General features: G+C 68.6%; 1 protein-coding gene across 4 annotated transcripts; it reads left to right on the plus strand.

Annotated features, from left to right (window-relative positions):
* Positions 1 to 329: 329 nt before the first annotated feature.
* On the plus strand, positions 330 to 15,937 carry FGFR3 (fibroblast growth factor receptor 3). Of its 4 annotated transcripts, none has more exons than XM_079919907.1 (18): positions 330 to 647; positions 1,017 to 1,227; positions 6,487 to 6,753; positions 6,897 to 6,950; positions 8,475 to 8,647; positions 8,731 to 8,854; positions 8,931 to 9,121; positions 10,715 to 10,859; positions 11,305 to 11,495; positions 11,837 to 11,985; positions 12,345 to 12,466; positions 12,544 to 12,654; positions 12,728 to 12,918; positions 13,001 to 13,123; positions 13,203 to 13,273; positions 13,485 to 13,622; positions 13,782 to 13,887; positions 13,996 to 15,937. In XM_079919907.1, exons 2-18 carry the CDS (start codon positions 1,116 to 1,118, stop codon positions 14,140 to 14,142), a joined length of 2,415 nt encoding a protein of 804 aa, XP_079776033.1. In that variant the 5' UTR covers positions 330 to 647; positions 1,017 to 1,115; the 3' UTR covers positions 14,143 to 15,937. The 4 variants fall into 4 exon arrangements, with proteins under 4 accessions (XP_079776033.1, XP_079776031.1, XP_079776034.1 ...); XM_079919905.1 differs by having other exon boundaries at positions 524 to 647; positions 11,840 to 11,985; XM_079919908.1 differs by having other exon boundaries at positions 524 to 647; positions 8,478 to 8,647.
* The last annotated feature ends 546 nt before the right edge of the window (positions 15,938 to 16,483 follow it).

Here is a 16,483-nt window from a genome sequence, read left to right on the forward strand (position 1 = left end):
TGTGCAGCTCCTTCTCTGTGAAGCCTCCCCGACACGTTTCACCCCCAGAGACCACCCTCTCTACACCGCCCCCTCCCTCCCAGCCTTCCGGGGCCTGGGCCCCTGGTGGGCGGCCGGGTGCTAACCGGGACTGCGCGCTGTGCAAATAGAAGCCTGCGCTCGGGCTCTCTGTGCGCCCGCGCGGGGCCGCCCTCAGCGCAGGGCCCAGCGGCGCGACTAGGGGCCTCGCCGCGGAGCCGGGCTCCCACGCCCTCCGAGACCGCCGGGCGCCCCCGCCCCGCCCCGCCCCCTCTAATCCCCTCCGCGGGCAGAGGCGAGGCAAGCCGCGGCCCCGCCTCCGGACCGCCCCAGGGGAGGGGCGTGTCCCCGCGCCCGAGCGGGCCAGAGCGGGCGTGGCCGGGGCGGGGCGGGGCGGGCGCAGGCCGGCCCCCACTGGCTGCCGCGCGCCGGGCAGCCCGGGCTCAGTGCGCGGTGGCGGCGGCGGCGGCGGCGGCGCGGGCAGCTGGCGCCGCGCGGTCCAGCTCGGCCGGGCGCACGGACGCACCGCCGAGCCGACGGCCGGTGGGACGGGGCGCAGGCGCTGGGCCGGCGGGCAGCGAGCGCGAGCCAGAGCCGCGCTCAGTGAGTCGGGCGCCCGCTGCTGCCAGGTTGGTGCGTGGGGACCCGGCGGGCGCGAGGGGACCAGGCGGGCGCGCGGCAGGTCCAGAGCGCGCGGCGGGCTCGGATCCCGAGCGGTCTCTGCGGCGGGGCCCGGCCGGGGCGCGGGCTTCCAGCTCTGGAAAGTTTGCAGCCGCCGCCGCCGCCGCCCTGGGAGGGCTCTGCAGCAGCCAGGGAGGGAAGGGGGAGGGAGGGACCGCGGCGGGGAGGCGGCGGCCGGCGCCAGGCGGCCCGGGAGCCCTGGGCGGCGGCGGCGGGCGGGGCGGACGGGGATCGGAGGGGCCGGGGCGCAGGAGCCCTGCCACCGCCGCCTTCGCCCCTGCGCGCCCGAGTAACGAGTTGCCTGCCTCCTCCAACAGACTCCCGAGTGGCGCCCTCCCGCCGGTGCCAGAACCGGGCCATGGGGGGCAGCATGCTGGCGCGCGCCGCCTGAGGACGTCGTAACACCCTCCCCAGCTATGGGCGCCCCGGCTTGCGCCCTCGCGTTCTTTGTGGCCGTGGCAGTCGTGATGACCGGCGCCGTCTCCGGGTCCCCGGGCATGGAGCAGCGCGTCGTGCGGAGAGCAGCAGGTACGGAAGGACCCGACGGGTACTGGGGAGGGGCACTGGGCCCCGGCAGGCAGAAGCGTCGGGGCCGGGGAACGGGCGCCTGGGTGGGTGTGGGGCGCCGGAGATCAGAGTGGGCCCCAGGGCTTGCTCTGGGCTGGCATAGCGGGGCCAGCGTCCGGGTTTCTGCCGCCCTCCCTCCCCGGGGATCGGGGCCAGAGCTGGCGCGGCAGTTTGTGGGGCGCCTGGAGCCGCAGGGCTGCCACCCAAGTGCGAGGCTGCGGCGGCGAGCCGGGCACCGCGGTGGCGTCCGCAACCCCCGCCCCCAGCGGTTCCCCAGTGGGGCGCAGCCTGCTCCCGGGCGCTGTCGGGAGGGCTTGGGGACTGCGTTTCCACGATTCCCATTGTTCCGCCGGTTCTGCACTGACGGACAGTTTCTGCTGTTGGTGCCTCTCCCCCCAGCCCCCTTCGGGCCCCAGTTCGTGGCCAGCGTCAGCCAAAGCGAGAGGTTGGACTTTGGAGGGAGGGTATGAGAGTGCGTCAGCCCGGGGCCGGGCCCCAGCCCCTCAGTGGCCTGCATGACCAGGTGACACCTAGTGCCTCCGTTTCCCCCCACCCAGCTCTCATGCCCTGTGAGTTAAGATGACTGCCCCCAGGGGTGTGCAGCGAACGCCAGGCGGGGGCCGGGAGGTGAGAGGGCGGATGTCCGAGCGATGTGGAGTCGCAGAACCCCGCTGGCGGTCAAGGTCCAGCGGGACGTCGAGGGTCTGCGAGGAGGGCCCGTAGAGCCTGGGCAGGGGCGGGGCGGGAGCGCGTCTTGGCACCGGGCCCTGACCCGCACACGCACAAGGCCCTCGAGGTGCAGCGCGCGCTGACCCACGCTGCGCCCGGCCGAGCGCTCCGGGTGCCCACGCCCCGCACACGCGCTGCCAGGCCCCGGCAGAGAGGGGAGGCCGTAGGGAGCCCGCCCCCTGGAGACCAACAACTCCGGGGCGCTGGCGAGGATCGGCGCGGGCGAGGGGGCTGCGCGCACCGCTGTCCCCAGCCCGGCGGCGGCGCGGAGGGAGGCCTTCGCCCGGTGAGCTCACGCCCCACCCGGGCGAGACCCGAACAGCCGCTCCTTTGTACCTCGGCGCGGCCACAGACCGCGCATTGATGGCGGCCGGGCCTCGCGGGGAGGTGTGAGTCGAGCGGCTGCGGGCGCGCAGTGCCAGGGAGGCGGCGGCCGCGGGCTGGACGGAGGCAGATGGCGGCCCGCCCCTCCCTGCGTCCCCCGCGCCCCTTCCTCCGGCGGCGGCTGCGGCCTCCCGGAACAATGTCATTTTTTTATGAATGAAAGTGGGCTCGGCGCTTGAATGTGCGTGTCATTCAGCGGCGTGACAGAGGCCGTCGGGAGGTCAGGGCGCGCTTTTAGCGCTTGCTAGGGCGGCCCCCGCTTCCAGGGGCGCAGAATAGGCGGCCGCGGGGGGAGCCCCGAATTAGCATTCGCATTCAGATAAAGATATTACTCCCTACGGCCGGGGAATGTCAAATAGCCCCGGGGGAGGGGGCGGTGGGCGGAGCTCCAGACCTCCCGGACCCCCTGCGGCGCGGAGGTGGGGCAGCGGCCCCCTCCTTCCCCGCCTCGGGAAACTGGCAGCGCCCCCACCAGATGCGGGCCTGGGGTAGAGCGTCCTGAGGACCCCCCCAGGGGCTGGGGTGCCCGCGCACCGGGGCCCCCGTCCCCGCAGTCAAGTTGGTGAAACAGGTAGTGAGTTGACGGGTCAATAAACCTCATCCGGTTCCTGAAGGAGCTGGGCCGCGGGCCAGGCCGGAAAAATACAAAGGCCCCAGCCTGGCACTTCCCGGGGAACAGAAATTACGGAGCCGGAGCTGGCAGGGGTCGCGGACGCTGGGGAAGGTGTCCGCCGCTGGACTGCCCTGGCCACCCCAGGCCCCGCCAGGGCGGCCTCCAGCTCCGCACGAAGCCACTGGCGGGGGCCCCCGCCAGGCAGGAAGGTTGATGGGTGCCCCCCCCCCCCCGGCCAGGAGGGGCCTCGGGGGGTGAGGGTACTTCCCAGGAAGGCGCTGGCGGCACCCTCCCCCACCTGCTCCTCCTCAGGGCTGGACTTTGAGCCCCGCGGGCCTCTGGGTGGTTCATTAACCTGCGCTGAGCCTGAGGCTGGACCTCTGGCCTCTGAGCCCCTGCACTGAGCCAAAGGTGCCCCCGCCCCCCCAGGCCCTCAAGTCCCACCTGGGGCCCTATCTGGGGCCTGGTGCGCCCCATTGTACAGTTGCACCTAGAGGGGAGCTAGGGGTCTCCTTGAGGAGGTAGGCGGGGCGTCTGCCCAGGTACCGGTTTGGGGGAGCGGGTGGCCAGGCCGGCCTGAGTGATTTACAAGTGAATGAAAGGTGAGGAGCCTCTTCAGGCTGGGGGACCGGGGGGCTCCCTGACCCCAGGCCCTGCTGGGCCCGAGGCTGCTGGCTGCCCACCCTGGTTCTGGTTGCTTTCCTGCAGCCTCAGTTTCCTCGCCTGTGCGGGATAACGGAAGGGTTGCTGGAGGATTAGGCTGGATAATCCTGTAAGCCCTCATTAGCCCGCCAGGCCTCTGGATCCCACCCCTTTCTTTTCCTCACTTTGTTACGAAACTTTTCATATTGTTTCCGGGTGGGGAGGGGACTGGGGAGGCAGGAAGGCCATGACTTCACGGTCCCTTTGGGGCGCGCCTCCCGGCTATTTAAAGCATGTACCTGGCATCAGAGACCTTCACCCACATCCAGAGCCAGAGGGCTTTGCTCTTCCTCCGTCGTCAGCTCCAGGCGCCTCCTCTGAATCGGGTCTGGATTTGATGCTTGTTTCCTGGGGTCTCCTCCAGGCCCCTCTCACAGAGGGTGGCCCGACCCCTGCACACCCCACATGCATTGAGCGGGTCTCAACTGTAGTGACCCCAAACCGGGAGCGAGTTCCGCCAGCAGGGCTCGCGGCCCTCCGGAGCAGGCTGGCACCACTCCGGCTGCGGCCTGGTGGACATCAATCCTGGGGTGTAGCCCTGGGGCAGGGGGGTCTCGCGCCCCCTATTTTCACCGGCTCCAGTGCTTTAACTGCTTGTGGTGGCCCCCCTGGCCTGCCAGTGGGGGAAACTGAGTCACGGGGCCCGTGAGTGGCAGATTCAGGAGGATTCTGGGCCTGGGAGACGTGCCCGAAGGCCCGGCTTGGCCCCTCCAGGACACAGTACCCCTTGGCGGCCCCCTCACCGAGCTCAGGCCTTCGGTGGGGGTGCAGGCTGGAACAGGTGCTGTGGGACCCACGGGGGCGGACATTCCACCTCTGCCTACCCCCGCATGGCACGTGGGCACCCACCATGGCACAGAGGACATTTGTCTTCCCACGTGTGTGGCGCCAGTGCCTGTGTGGGTGTGGACGGGCCCCCTTTTGTTGATCAAGAAAGCCTCCTTCCTGAGGCCATTGTGGTGGGAGCTGAGTAGGCCACCGCCCCTAGGCAGAGTGCCCCCTCGGGCCCTGCCCGTCACTCTGTGTCCCCCCGCCTGACACCACCGCCGCCCCCTCCTTGGCGTTGCCTGGTCTCCCCCGGGTCCTCTGTGGCGCGGAGTGGATCGGATCTGCAGGAAGTGGAGGTGCTACTGCTGTCCCTGCCCTGGTCCGGAGGTCCCCGGCCTCTACGGCCACCTAGTGGAGCAGGGTCCTGGGCAGGTCCGGGGCTGGCCCTCGGCGGAGTGCTGGGTCCTCCCAGCCCCCTGCTGGACCAGGTTGAAGCGAATACTTGTGCGGATGGCTTGACCTGCCTTTGCCACCCAGACCAAACCGGAACCAACCACTGTTGCCCTTGGGCCAGGGCCTGGGGCTGAGGCAGCCGCAGCCAGCCTGTTCTCGGCCTTCTGGGGGGCCTCAGCCGGCTCCCGGCACTGGGTGGTCCCCACATAACACTGTGGCCGGGACTGGGGGTCTGCAAGTCAAGCCAGGAGCCCCCTGACTGTGGGGACCCTGGGAATGCAGACCCCATGGGCACTTCAGGGACCCTTCTGGTGGGCGCCGAGCTTGTGGAACCTCCTGAGGTGGGGGGCAGAATGGGGCCCGTCAGAGGAGCCAGGGACTGGCGTGGCCAGAACGGGCAGCTGGGCCCTCGAATCTAGGCCGTGCGTCGGCAGAATGACAAGTAACGGTGTGACCGACCCAGCTGGGTCTGCGTGGTGGGACCACCCACCCCTGTCCCGGGCCCAAAGCCCAGGCTGCCTGCCTGCGCCGTGCATTGCCCAGCTCTGGCAGGGAGGCCTGGGGGGGCTGGTCAGCCCCTGGGTCCCAGGCCTTGTTGGCCCCTTGGGATCTGGACAGCCACTGGTCAGGGGAGGGGCGCAGGGGCCACAGTGGACATCCGCCCTCGGCAAGGACCCTCCACCCCGACTTCTCGGCACCTGCGGGGAGAGGAGGGCCGGGCCTCCTCAGCCTGGCCTGGCGGTGCCTGCTCTGGCCTCGCCGCCAGCCGAGTCTGCAGTCTTCCTCCCCTCGCCTGTGTCCATCTGTAAGATGAGGGGTCCTAGGTCCCCTCACCCCACTGGCCACAACTGGTACCACGTCTGTGTATTTCTAGCCTCCTTCTGGGTATGTGTTCTCTCTGATTTACTGCGGAGGTGTAGTCTGAGTCGGGGTTCAGGCTGTCCATGCCCCTGAGAGCCTCCACTCTGGGCTGGCCTTGCCGGCATCAGCTTGGGGCTCTTCTGGAAGGCTTGGGGGTGTTGTCTGACTGCGGCGCTCCCTTCTGGGGCTGGGCAGGTCCCGAACTGGTTTTGAAGCCAAGATGAGGGGTGGGGGGCACCAGGTGGGCACCCCCTCCTGGGATGAATTGTCTTGTCACTACCCCGCTCGTCCCCACCTCCGAGCCTCTGTTTTAGCTGAGGTCGGCCAAACACAGCACGCCCACCTCCTGCTTCGCTGCTGCCCGTGAGGTCGGAGCGGATGCTGCATTTCTAAATCACTGAAAAGAATCAAAGGAAAATTGGACGCTCTGAAACTGGAGTGTTCCGTGTCTACAGACAGTGCTGGACTGGAGCGGCCCCTCCCGCTTCCTCGCGTGTCCTCTACGTAAGCGCTACCACAGCAGGGTCGTCCTCGGGACGGAGACCTGGTGGCACTACGAACAGTGCCCGCGCCCGGCCCTGTGGGACAGTCGGCAGGACCACAGGCTCTTCCGTCTCCTGGGCCCACCTCAGCCCCCACAGGCCCCAGCCTCCCCCCGGCGCCCCTGGTTTGGGGGGCGCCTGCCTCACGGGCCCCCATCTTGCCCGCAGAGGTCCCGGGCCCTGAGCCTGGCCAGCAGGAGCTGGTCTTTGGCAGCGGGGACACCGTGGAGCTGAGCTGCCACTGGCCCGCGGGGGCTCCCTCAGGGCCCACGGTCTGGGTGAAGGACGGCGTGGGGCTGGCGCCCTCAGACCGCATCCTGGTGGGGCCGCAGCGGCTGCAGGTGCTCAACGCCTCCCATGAGGACGCCGGGGCCTACAGCTGCCGCCAGCGCCTCACGCAGAGTGTCCTGTGCCACTTCACCGTGCGCGTGACAGGTAGGGCCTGCTGGGGCCCACGACGCTCCCGAGGGTCCTGGTGGCCTTGGGGGAGGGGAGGCCCCCGGAGGCGCCGTCGGAGTGAGGGGCCCCTGCCTGGTTGCAGGGCCACCTCCCACATTTCCCTCTCGCCTGCGCTACAGATGCTCCGTCCTCAGGAGACGATGAAGATGGGGAAGACGAAGCTGAAGACACAGGTGAGGCCGGGTTCCAGGCGCGCGGGGCTGCCCAGGGCTGGGGGCCACCTCCGTGGGGGCCCCTTAGTGTGGGGTGGCGGCGATGCGTGCCCAGCTCTGGGCTCCGGGTGGCAGGTGACGGGTGGGATGGGGCACCGTGCTGTGGGGAGGGGACTGGGGCCCGGGGCTCCAGGAGCAGCCGGGGGGCCGGTGTGGCCGGGGCCGGGGCAGTGAGGCCTGTGGGCGAGGTGGCCCGTCCCACGTGTGACTGAGACAGGGCAGGCGGCAGCGGACAGAGGGGTTAGGGCCGGTGGGGGGCGACTGAGACAGTGTGGGTGGGGGGGGGGGTGGCGCTGAGCAGCAGGGACAGCAGGTCCCGGCATACCACTGTGAAGGGGCTGCGCGGTGCTTTCCGGTGACAGGCTGAGGTGACAGCGCCTGGAACAGTGAGCAGCAAGGGCTTTGCCCAGCGGGCGGGGGCCGGCTCAGGGAGGTGGCGTCTGGTTTTGGAGGAGCTGAGTTTGAGATGCCCCGAGATGCGGGACGGGGGTGAGGGCCCGGCGGGCGCCCCGCCGCCTCCCGCCTGTCCCCTGTGTGTCCCGCTCGCCCTGGCCGTCCCAGGCAGGGGGTTGGCGTTCTTCTTCCTGAGTGGGCTCAGGGCCACGCAGCAGGGCTGCTGGCAGAGCTGCCTTCCTGAAGGCATCGCGGTCTCCAGTCCCAGGGAACGGCCCCTCCCTGCCGGGCTCCCCGGGCCACCCTGGGGTCTCTGACACCGGCCCCCAGAGCTCTGGAGGCGCCACCCCCGGCGCCTGCCCACACTGCTCCCCACCCGGGCTTCGGCACCCTCTCGGAGGTGGCTGCACGGATGGCAGCAGGGTCGCGGGGAAAGGCTCCCTCCCTCCTGGGGACACCCACCCAGCCTCCCCGTGGTGGGAATGCAGCCTCACCCCAGCCCCAAGGGAGAAAAGCCAGTTGGGCTGTGAGGGTGGGGGTGGGACGGTCCTGGAAAACAGGATGGGGGAGCAGGGCCTCCCAGACACCCTTTCACCGCGTCCCCACCTGGCGCCCATGGTGTGGAGAGTGGCTCCTGGCCGGTCTCAAGGCTCCGGGTTCTGCGGGTGGCTGGGTCTTGCCTCCTGGTGAGCTCCCGAGGCCTGGCCCTGCCCGTGCATGCAGCCGGGCTTCCTAGCCCGCTGTGACCTGGTCCCTCTGCGGGCTGCGTCTCCCCTCTGGTGGGCCTGCCTGGGTGGGTGGGTGCTCCCCTGGGAGGACACCTTTGCGTCGTGAAGGCTCCTGGGCCGTGGTGTGGCGCCCGGGGTCCTCTCGGCTGGAGGAGGTGCTTGAGGGAAGTGGACGGGAAGGGAGGGGACCTGGCTTTTGAATGCCGGGAGGTGGCCACCTGAGGCCACCGAAGGCTCGTCCAGCCCAGGCAGGGGTCTTCAAAAGGCCGACCTTTCCTACACAGGAGGGGAGACTGAGGCTGGCGCGGGGCAGGCAGGCCTCTACTCCCACCCTGGTCACAGCCTTCCCGCGCCCTTCTGCCAGCAGGGGCCCCTTACTGGACACGGCCCGAGCGGATGGACAAGAAGCTGCTGGCGGTGCCGGCGGCCAACACGGTTCGCTTCCGCTGCCCAGCCGCCGGCAACCCCACCCCGTCCATCTCCTGGCTGAAGAACGGCAAGGAGTTCCGAGGCGAGCACCGCATCGGGGGCATCAAGGTGGGCCCGGCGGGGGGCGCTGGGGCCTCGGTGCCGGCCAGCAGGGCACAGCCCGCCGTCCGCTCACCCGTGTCCACCTGCAGCTGCGGCACCAGCAGTGGAGCCTGGTCATGGAGAGCGTGGTGCCTTCGGACCGCGGCAACTACACGTGCGTCGTGGAGAACAAGTTCGGCAGCATCCGGCAGACGTACACTCTGGACGTGCTGGGTGAGGCCCGGGCTGGCGGGTGCGGGCGGCAAGCGGGCGCGGGTCAGGCAGCCTCTGAGCGCCCCCTGTCCCGCAGAGCGCTCCCCGCACCGGCCCATCCTGCAGGCGGGGCTGCCCGCCAACCAGACGGCGGTGCTGGGCAGCGACGTGGAATTCCACTGCAAGGTGTACAGCGACGCGCAGCCCCACATCCAGTGGCTCAAGCACGTGGAGGTGAACGGCAGCAAAGTGGGGCCCGACGGCACACCCTATGTCACGGTGCTCAAGGTGGGCCCCGCTGCGCCGCTGGCTGGGTGGGGCAGGCGGGCTGGGGGCGGGGGACTCCTTGCAGGTGAGCCATCAGGCCCGGCCCCGCGGGGGCCCCTTTCGCCGGGGACAGGGAGGGCATCCCAGGCAGGAGGCCTGTCGTGTTTAAGGGACGGGGGTCGGGGCACAGGCTTTGGACCTGTGGGGAGAAGCAGCGGGGGGGGGGGGGGGTCGGCTCGGGAGGTGGGGCCCGGCCCAGCACGCCAGGACCTACAGTGAGCCCTGTGTCCTTGCGCCCTTGTCTGCCTTCAGACGGCCACCCGCCCACCTCACTGGGCCCTCAGGGCAGGACCGCCTGAGCTTTGTTCCCACGGCCCCGGGGGTGGGGGCCCCCCGAGTTGGGGTGATTGCGACACTTGCAGCCCAAAGAGAAACATCTGTTTAGAGACGAGATGGGCCTGCGGGGCGGGAGCAGGGGTCCAGACTAGCCGCGGGGCGGTGCCGGGTGCGCTCGGCCCAGCCGTGTGGCAGCCGGGGCCCCCGCGGTGGGCAGCTCCAGCGCCCTGGGAGGGCCTCTCTGAGCGCCACCAGGGCTGCGCTCCGGGCTGTTGGGGTGGATGAGGGGAAGGCGCATCCGCGGAGACGACAGCCGCCTCCAGGCAGCCTTCCTAGCTGGCACAGCCTAGTCTGCCCATCCGTGCCTTGGGGGTCTCAGAGCCTCAGAGCCTGGGGTCTAGACAGGCCCGCTCCTGCGCGGCCACTTCCATGCCCGGCGGGGCTTCCGCGCCTGAGCCGGGTCTCTTGTCCCTGCAGTCGTGGATCAGTGAGAGTGTGGAGGCCGACGCGCGCCTCCGCCTGGCCAATGTGTCCGAGCGCGACGGGGGCGAGTACCTCTGTCGAGCCTCCAATTTCATAGGCGTGGCTGAGAAGGCCTTTTGGCTGCGTGTTCACGGGCCCCAAGCAGGTAACAACTCTGTCCCACGCCTGCCTGGCACGCCGAGCTCCAGCTCCGACGCCCTGGCCCTGCGCCCACCCGCACGCCCCGCCGCTCGTGCCCCGTCCCCGGCTCACACTCTGCTCCTGGCGTGGCCACATCTGCGCCGCCGCCTCTCTGGCCTCCGCCGTGACCGCCTGCTTTGAGCCCCTGTGGCCTGTGCCGACCCGCCTGCACCCCCGTGCGCACTCCTCCCCCCACCCCCCTGCCCGGAGGACCTCAGCCCCGAGGCCGGGCCGGAGCCCGTCTTCCTCTGCTCTGGCTCTCGCGCTCTCCCTCCATCCCTCTCTCTGGCCCCTGCTCCCGCTGCTGCTCACTTCCTGCCCGTCTCTGTCGCCTGCCCGCCCGCCTCCCCTCCTGGTGCGCGCTAATCCCTCCTGCTGTGCTGCCGGTCGCACGCCTGGCTCACCTGGGACAGAGGACTTGCCGGTGGAGGGACTGGCTTCAGGCTCGGTGTGGACGCACGAGGCAGGGGGCCCTCGGCCGCCGTGGCCGTGGCCGTGGTGGTGGTGGTGGCGTTTTCCTTGCAGCCTGGCTGGATCGTCGCCGCGTGGACTCTGGCTGTGGTGCCCGCGGGAGGTGCTGGCGCTCTCCTATCGCGCTCTGTTCTTTCTTTGTAGACGGCGGGCGCTAACACCACCGACAAGGAGCTAGAGGTTCTGTCCTTGCGCAATGTCACCTTTGAGGACGCGGGGGAGTACACGTGTCTGGCGGGCAATTCTATCGGGTTTTCCCATCACTCTGCGTGGCTGGTGGTGCTGCCAGGTACCAGCTCCTGCTGCGCTCGCTCTGCGCCTGTCCTCTCGGGGCTGCAGCTCGGGACACGCCAACGCCATCGGGGACAGGCAGGGGACCGCAGAGCCCTCGAGCCAGGCCCTGTGCCCGGTATGGGGACAGAGCCCACACGGCCCTGTCTTGGCGCAGAGGGCCTCCCTCGAGCGCCCCATCCCAACGGGGTCCCCCGCAGCCGATACGGTGGCTTTGGTGTCTCCCGGGTGGCGGGTGAGGGTGCCGCTGGCTCCGCTGGGCTCTTTCTGTCCTGGGTCTGCCCCTCCTGGCCCAGGCATTTCTGGCTGCTGGACCTTCAACGAGTAGGCCCTTCAGGCCTCAGCGCTCGCACCAGGGGAGCTGAGCCCCCGGCCCGGCCCAGGGCGGCCCGCGGGGGCTCCTGGGAGGCTGGGCCAGGCCCCCAACGCCCGTGTCTTTGCAGCTGAGGAGGAGCTGGTGGAGGCTGGTGAGGCTGGCAGTGTGTACGCAGGTGTCCTCAGCTACGGGGTGGGCTTCCTCCTCTTCATCCTGGTGGTGGCCGCTGTGACCCTCTGCCGCCTGCGCAGCCCCCCCAAGAAGGGCCTGGGCTCGCCCGCCGTGCACAAGGTCTCCCGCTTCCCGCTCAAGCGACAGGTAACAGAAAGTAGATACCAGGTTCCGAGCCGCCCGTGCCCCTGCCCCGGCCTCCCGGGCTCCCACGCTCAGTCCCCTTCCTAGTGTCAAGGCCTGGGGCCTGCCCGGGGACAGCCCTTCTGCTGTGGGGGGCGCCGAGCCCTCAGTGGTCTCTGTGGTCACCGCACAGAGCCGGGTCACTCTGGGCACAGAGCATGTTAGAAGTCTTCGCTCAGTGCTGTGCAAGAGTCAGGCAGCCATCCCAGGCCTGGCCTCGGCCTACGGTCCGAGGGGGCCGCACCCTCGCCCCCGCGCCCCGGCCGTGCGGCCCCGCAGCACCAACCTGCCCCTGCTGACCCAAGCAGGTGTCCTTGGAGTCCAGCTCGTCCATGAGCTCCAACACGCCGCTGGTGCGGATCGCCCGGCTGTCCTCGGGGGAGGGCCCCGCGCTGGCCAACGTCTCTGAGCTCGAGCTGCCCGCCGACCCCAAGTGGGAGCTGTCCCGGGCCCGGTCAGTGGTGTGCGAAGGCCTGGGGCCCTGGCCCGGGGGGGCGGGGGGCGCACACACGGTGGGGGCCGGTGGTGGGGAGGGGCCCCACTCGGACCCGGCTGCATTCAGATGGGAATCAGGTAGGCCACTGCCGGAGATGGGGCTGGGGCGTGGCGGGGAGGACCCGCCCCAGGAAGTGCTCTCACCGGCCCAGAGGCCGCGGTGGGGGGGGTGGGGGTAAGGTCCTCCACCAGCACGAGCACGGTCGCCGGGGCGAGGGTGGTGGGCTTCCTGGAGGCGGTGGCACTGCACCTCAGGCTGCCTGGGACAGTGCCTCGAGCGGGCGGGCGTGCTCATCGCTTCTCTGCTTTTGCCGCCAGGCTGACTCTGGGCAAGCCTCTCGGGGAGGGCTGCTTCGGCCAGGTGGTCATGGCGGAGGCTATCGGCATCGACAAGGACCGGGCTGCCAAGCCCGTCACGGTGGCGGTGAAGATGCTGAAAGGTGAGGGAGGGACGTGGCGAGGGGAGCCTGGACAAGGCTGGGGCGGCCCAGCCTGACAAAACCCCCTCCCCGCACAGATGACGCCACAGATAAGGACCTGTCGGACCTGGTGTCCGAGATGGAGATGATGAAGATGATCGGGAAACACAAGAACATCATCAACCTGCTGGGCGCCTGCACGCAGGGCGGTGGGTGCTGGGCCCGTGGCGGGCGGCGGGCGGCCCCCAGGTGCAGCCCCCTCTGAGACCCCGGTGCTCGCAGGGCCCCTGTACGTGCTGGTGGAGTACGCGGCCAAGGGCAACCTGCGGGAGTACCTGCGGGCGCGGCGGCCCCCGGGCACGGACTACTCCTTCGACACTTGCCGGCTGCCCGAGGAGCAGCTCACCTTCAAGGACCTGGTTTCCTGCGCCTACCAGGTGGCGCGGGGCATGGAGTACCTCGCCTCGCAGAAGGTGAGCACTGGCGGGGCCAGGCCGGCGGGGGGGCGGAGGGAGCAGCCGGTGGCGACCGCCTCAACCCCGGTCCTGTCCCCAGTGCATCCACAGGGACCTGGCCGCCCGCAACGTGCTGGTGACCGAGGACAACGTGATGAAGATCGCGGACTTTGGCCTGGCCCGCGACGTGCACAACCTCGACTACTACAAGAAGACCACCAATGTGAGCCCGGCCTGGGGAGGGTGGGGGACTCAAGCCGGGAGGGCGCCTGGCGGTCAACAAGCCCCGTTCCTCCTCCCAGGGCCGCCTGCCCGTGAAGTGGATGGCGCCCGAGGCCTTGTTTGACCGCGTCTACACCCACCAGAGTGACGTGTATGTGGCCCCCAGACCCGGGCGGGGGTGGGGTGGGGAGCCGGGCGGGGCACAGGCCACACCAGGGCAGGGGCCGGGGAGCTGTGGGGCAGAGCCGGCCACCATCAGTAGCCCCCTGCACCCCACTGGGGTCTGTCCTGGGGCTTCCGCATGCACGGGGGACCACGGGCGGCAGGGTGGGCTGACGGTGCCGCGCCCCCGCCGCCCACAGCTGGTCCTTCGGTGTCCTGCTCTGGGAGATCTTCACGCTGGGGGGCTCGCCGTACCCCGGCATCCCCGTGGAGGAGCTCTTCAAGCTGCTGAAGGAAGGCCACCGCATGGACAAGCCGGCCAACTGCACGCACGATCTGTGAGCGCGCGCACCCGCCTGTCACCTCGGACCCCGCTGGGCCCCCACTGAGCCCCGCCCCCGGGCAGGGGGAGGGCCGGCCTCGAGGCTGTTCCCAAGGGAGGGGGACTGGCACGGTGTGCGGGCGCAGGGCAGGGCCCACCTGAGTGCCGCCCGCAGGTACATGATCATGCGTGAGTGCTGGCACGCCGTGCCCTCCCAGAGGCCCACCTTCAAGCAGCTGGTGGAAGACCTGGACCGCGTGCTCACCGTTACATCCACCGACGTGAGTGCGGGCCCCACTGCCGCCCCCCGCCCACCCCCCGCCCCGGGCCTGGACAGCTCGGGCGTTGGAGGTGGCGTAGCACTGACCGCAACCCCGGCCCGCCCGCAGGAGTACCTCGACCTGTCGGTGCCCTTCGAGCAGTACTCGCCGGGCGGCCAGGACACCCCCAGCTCCGGCTCCTCAGGGGACGACTCCGTGTTCGCCCATGACCTGCTGCCCCCGGCCCCGCCAGGCAGCGGGGGCTCGCGGACGTGAAGGGCCGCGGCCTGCGGGCCAAGCCCCCATCAACGTGAGAGCGGACCCCAGCCTGCCGTGCTGCCGCTGGTGTGCTGTGACCAACGGGTCTCACCGGCCTGGGCTCAAGACCTGGAACAGGTGGACAGATGGACAGACAACTTCCACATGTGTGCATGTGTGCACTCGTGTGTGCTCGGGGTCCCCGGCGTGCCCGCCCTGCTGTACGGTGACCTCCTGGCCACCTGGGCCGGCAGCACCGGTGGACTGGACGTAGAATGTAAGGGGCTCCTCCCGTGGGGCCCCTCAGGGCAGGGAGCCGGGCCCCTCCCCAGGCTCCCCTGACCCCCGCTGCCACCCCACAGGGAGCATCGGGGCGGGCCGGGCTCCAGTGTCCAGAGTGGGCTGAGGCCCCCTCTCCAAGTGCCCAAGCTGAGCCTACAGGGAAGCCCCCGTGTGGCACACCTCCCACCCAAGTGGCACCTTGCGCCTGGGGTGAGTGTTAGCGGCTCCCCACCTCCAGGCCTCCCCACTTCTCACCTTGACCCTCAGAGACTGAAATTACGGGTACCTGAAGGCGGGAGCCTTTAACTTCTATCCGAAAGGTTTATTCCAGAAATGAGTGTACATTTATATAAATAGATGCTGTGTATATGATATACACATACACATATATATAAATATCTATATGGAAGAGGCAGGCTGGTGCAACTGAGGCACGGGGCCTGAGGGTGCAGGGGCCGGGGTGCCCTAGTCGAGCGAGGCGCCCTGGGGGCTCGCTGTTGAGACGCAAAAACCAGCAGAGGTTGGAGGGGCTTTTCTGGCACCGCAGTTTTGTTTTAAAAATTGTTCCTGGACCTGTATGTTTGTAAAGCTATTTATCGACCCCCAGAGCCTGTGTCCCCGTCACTCCCCAGGCTCCTAGCGTTCAGCCAGCTGCACGGCAGAGGCTTAAGTTTTAACTTATTAACAGTGAGATGGTTTATGCTTTGTTTAGGGGCATTGCTGAGGGTGTGTCCAGCCCACACCCCAAGGCCAGAGCCAGCCCCCTGGCACCCTAAAGGGTCGTTAATAGTTCGAGATGATTCCGAGCGGATATTTTATTTCCTTTGGCCTTCTTTTGCAGGAGAAGTAGATTTCGATAGGATTTTTCTTTAGGAGATTTATTTTTTTAGACTTCAAAGCAAGCTGGTATTTTCATACAGGTTCTTCTAATTGCCATGTGTTCCAGGCGGGGAGGCAGTTTCGGGGCGGGGGGGGGCAGCCCTGCATGCAGGTTCAGATGTTATTAGATGTTACAAGTTTATATATATCTATATATATAATTTATTGAGTTTTTACAAGACGTATTTGCTGTAGATTTAACACTTCTCACGCAACGCTTCTAGGCTTTTGTAGCCCGGACTGCTTCCTTTCAAAGCTTGGGAGAGAAAGCCACAAATTCAGTTTTGTTACTTTTTGTACTGTTAATGGCCCTGAGTTTGGGCGGCTGTTCTCTGCTTGTCAGCGGGCTCAGGGTGGTCTCGGTTCTCAGGGCCCCCAGCCTTGTGGGGGCCAAAGGTGTTGGCCCAAACCAGCAGACGTGCTTTCCAAAAAATAAACAGACAACTGGTTCAGATCCATGCTTTCTTGTCTCCTGTCCTGGAGTCCCGGGCAGCTCCCGGGTACTCACTGCCCACCTGGGACAAGTCCTGTCATCTGTCCCCCGAGGAGGGAGGGGTCACTAGTTGCTGCTGGAGCAACAGCTGCAGGGGTGGGGGCCCTAGACTAGACTGGCTGCCTGGGTCTTGCGCTCTCCAAGGCTTTCCAGCCCAGATCTTTGGCTCAGAGACGATGTGTCCTGGGCAGAGCTAGGGTGAGGGTGATCCGGTGTGCCCAGCTGCACAGGGGCCCGACACTGGCAGGGCGGAACCTCAGGGTCACCAGTGGTCTTCACTGCCTTGGTCGGGGGTCTCCAAGGGCAGGGAATGCAGGTGATGTGTTTGTGGGAGAAGGCAATGGGGAAATCCTCTGGGCCTGCCCATCCCCTATCTGCCCCCAGCTTGTGGAGTTCAGGGGCCGAGGGTCACATCCAGGTAACTGTTGCTGGTTCCAAGGCCTCCCTCTCCTCACCCTGCCCCCTGGTGTCTGCCTACCCTGTCAGCTGGGGGAGGGGGACATCTCTAGGTGGGTCCCCCCCATGGAGCCCCACGTAAACCAAGCCCTCACCTGGCGCCCTGATTCACTCCTGGCCACGTCTGCACTCCTGGCCACGCTCCTGCTCCTGGCTGGCTTCCACCCCGTCCCGGCCCTGGCACCCGCCTTGGGCCCCACCATTGCCCCCTGCGCTCCGCCACCGCCACTCCTTCAACTTTGGGCAGGT

Source organism: Stenella coeruleoalba (genome assembly GCF_951394435.1).
Source record: "Stenella coeruleoalba genome assembly, chromosome: 4".
NCBI lineage: Eukaryota > Metazoa > Chordata > Mammalia > Artiodactyla > Delphinidae > Stenella > Stenella coeruleoalba.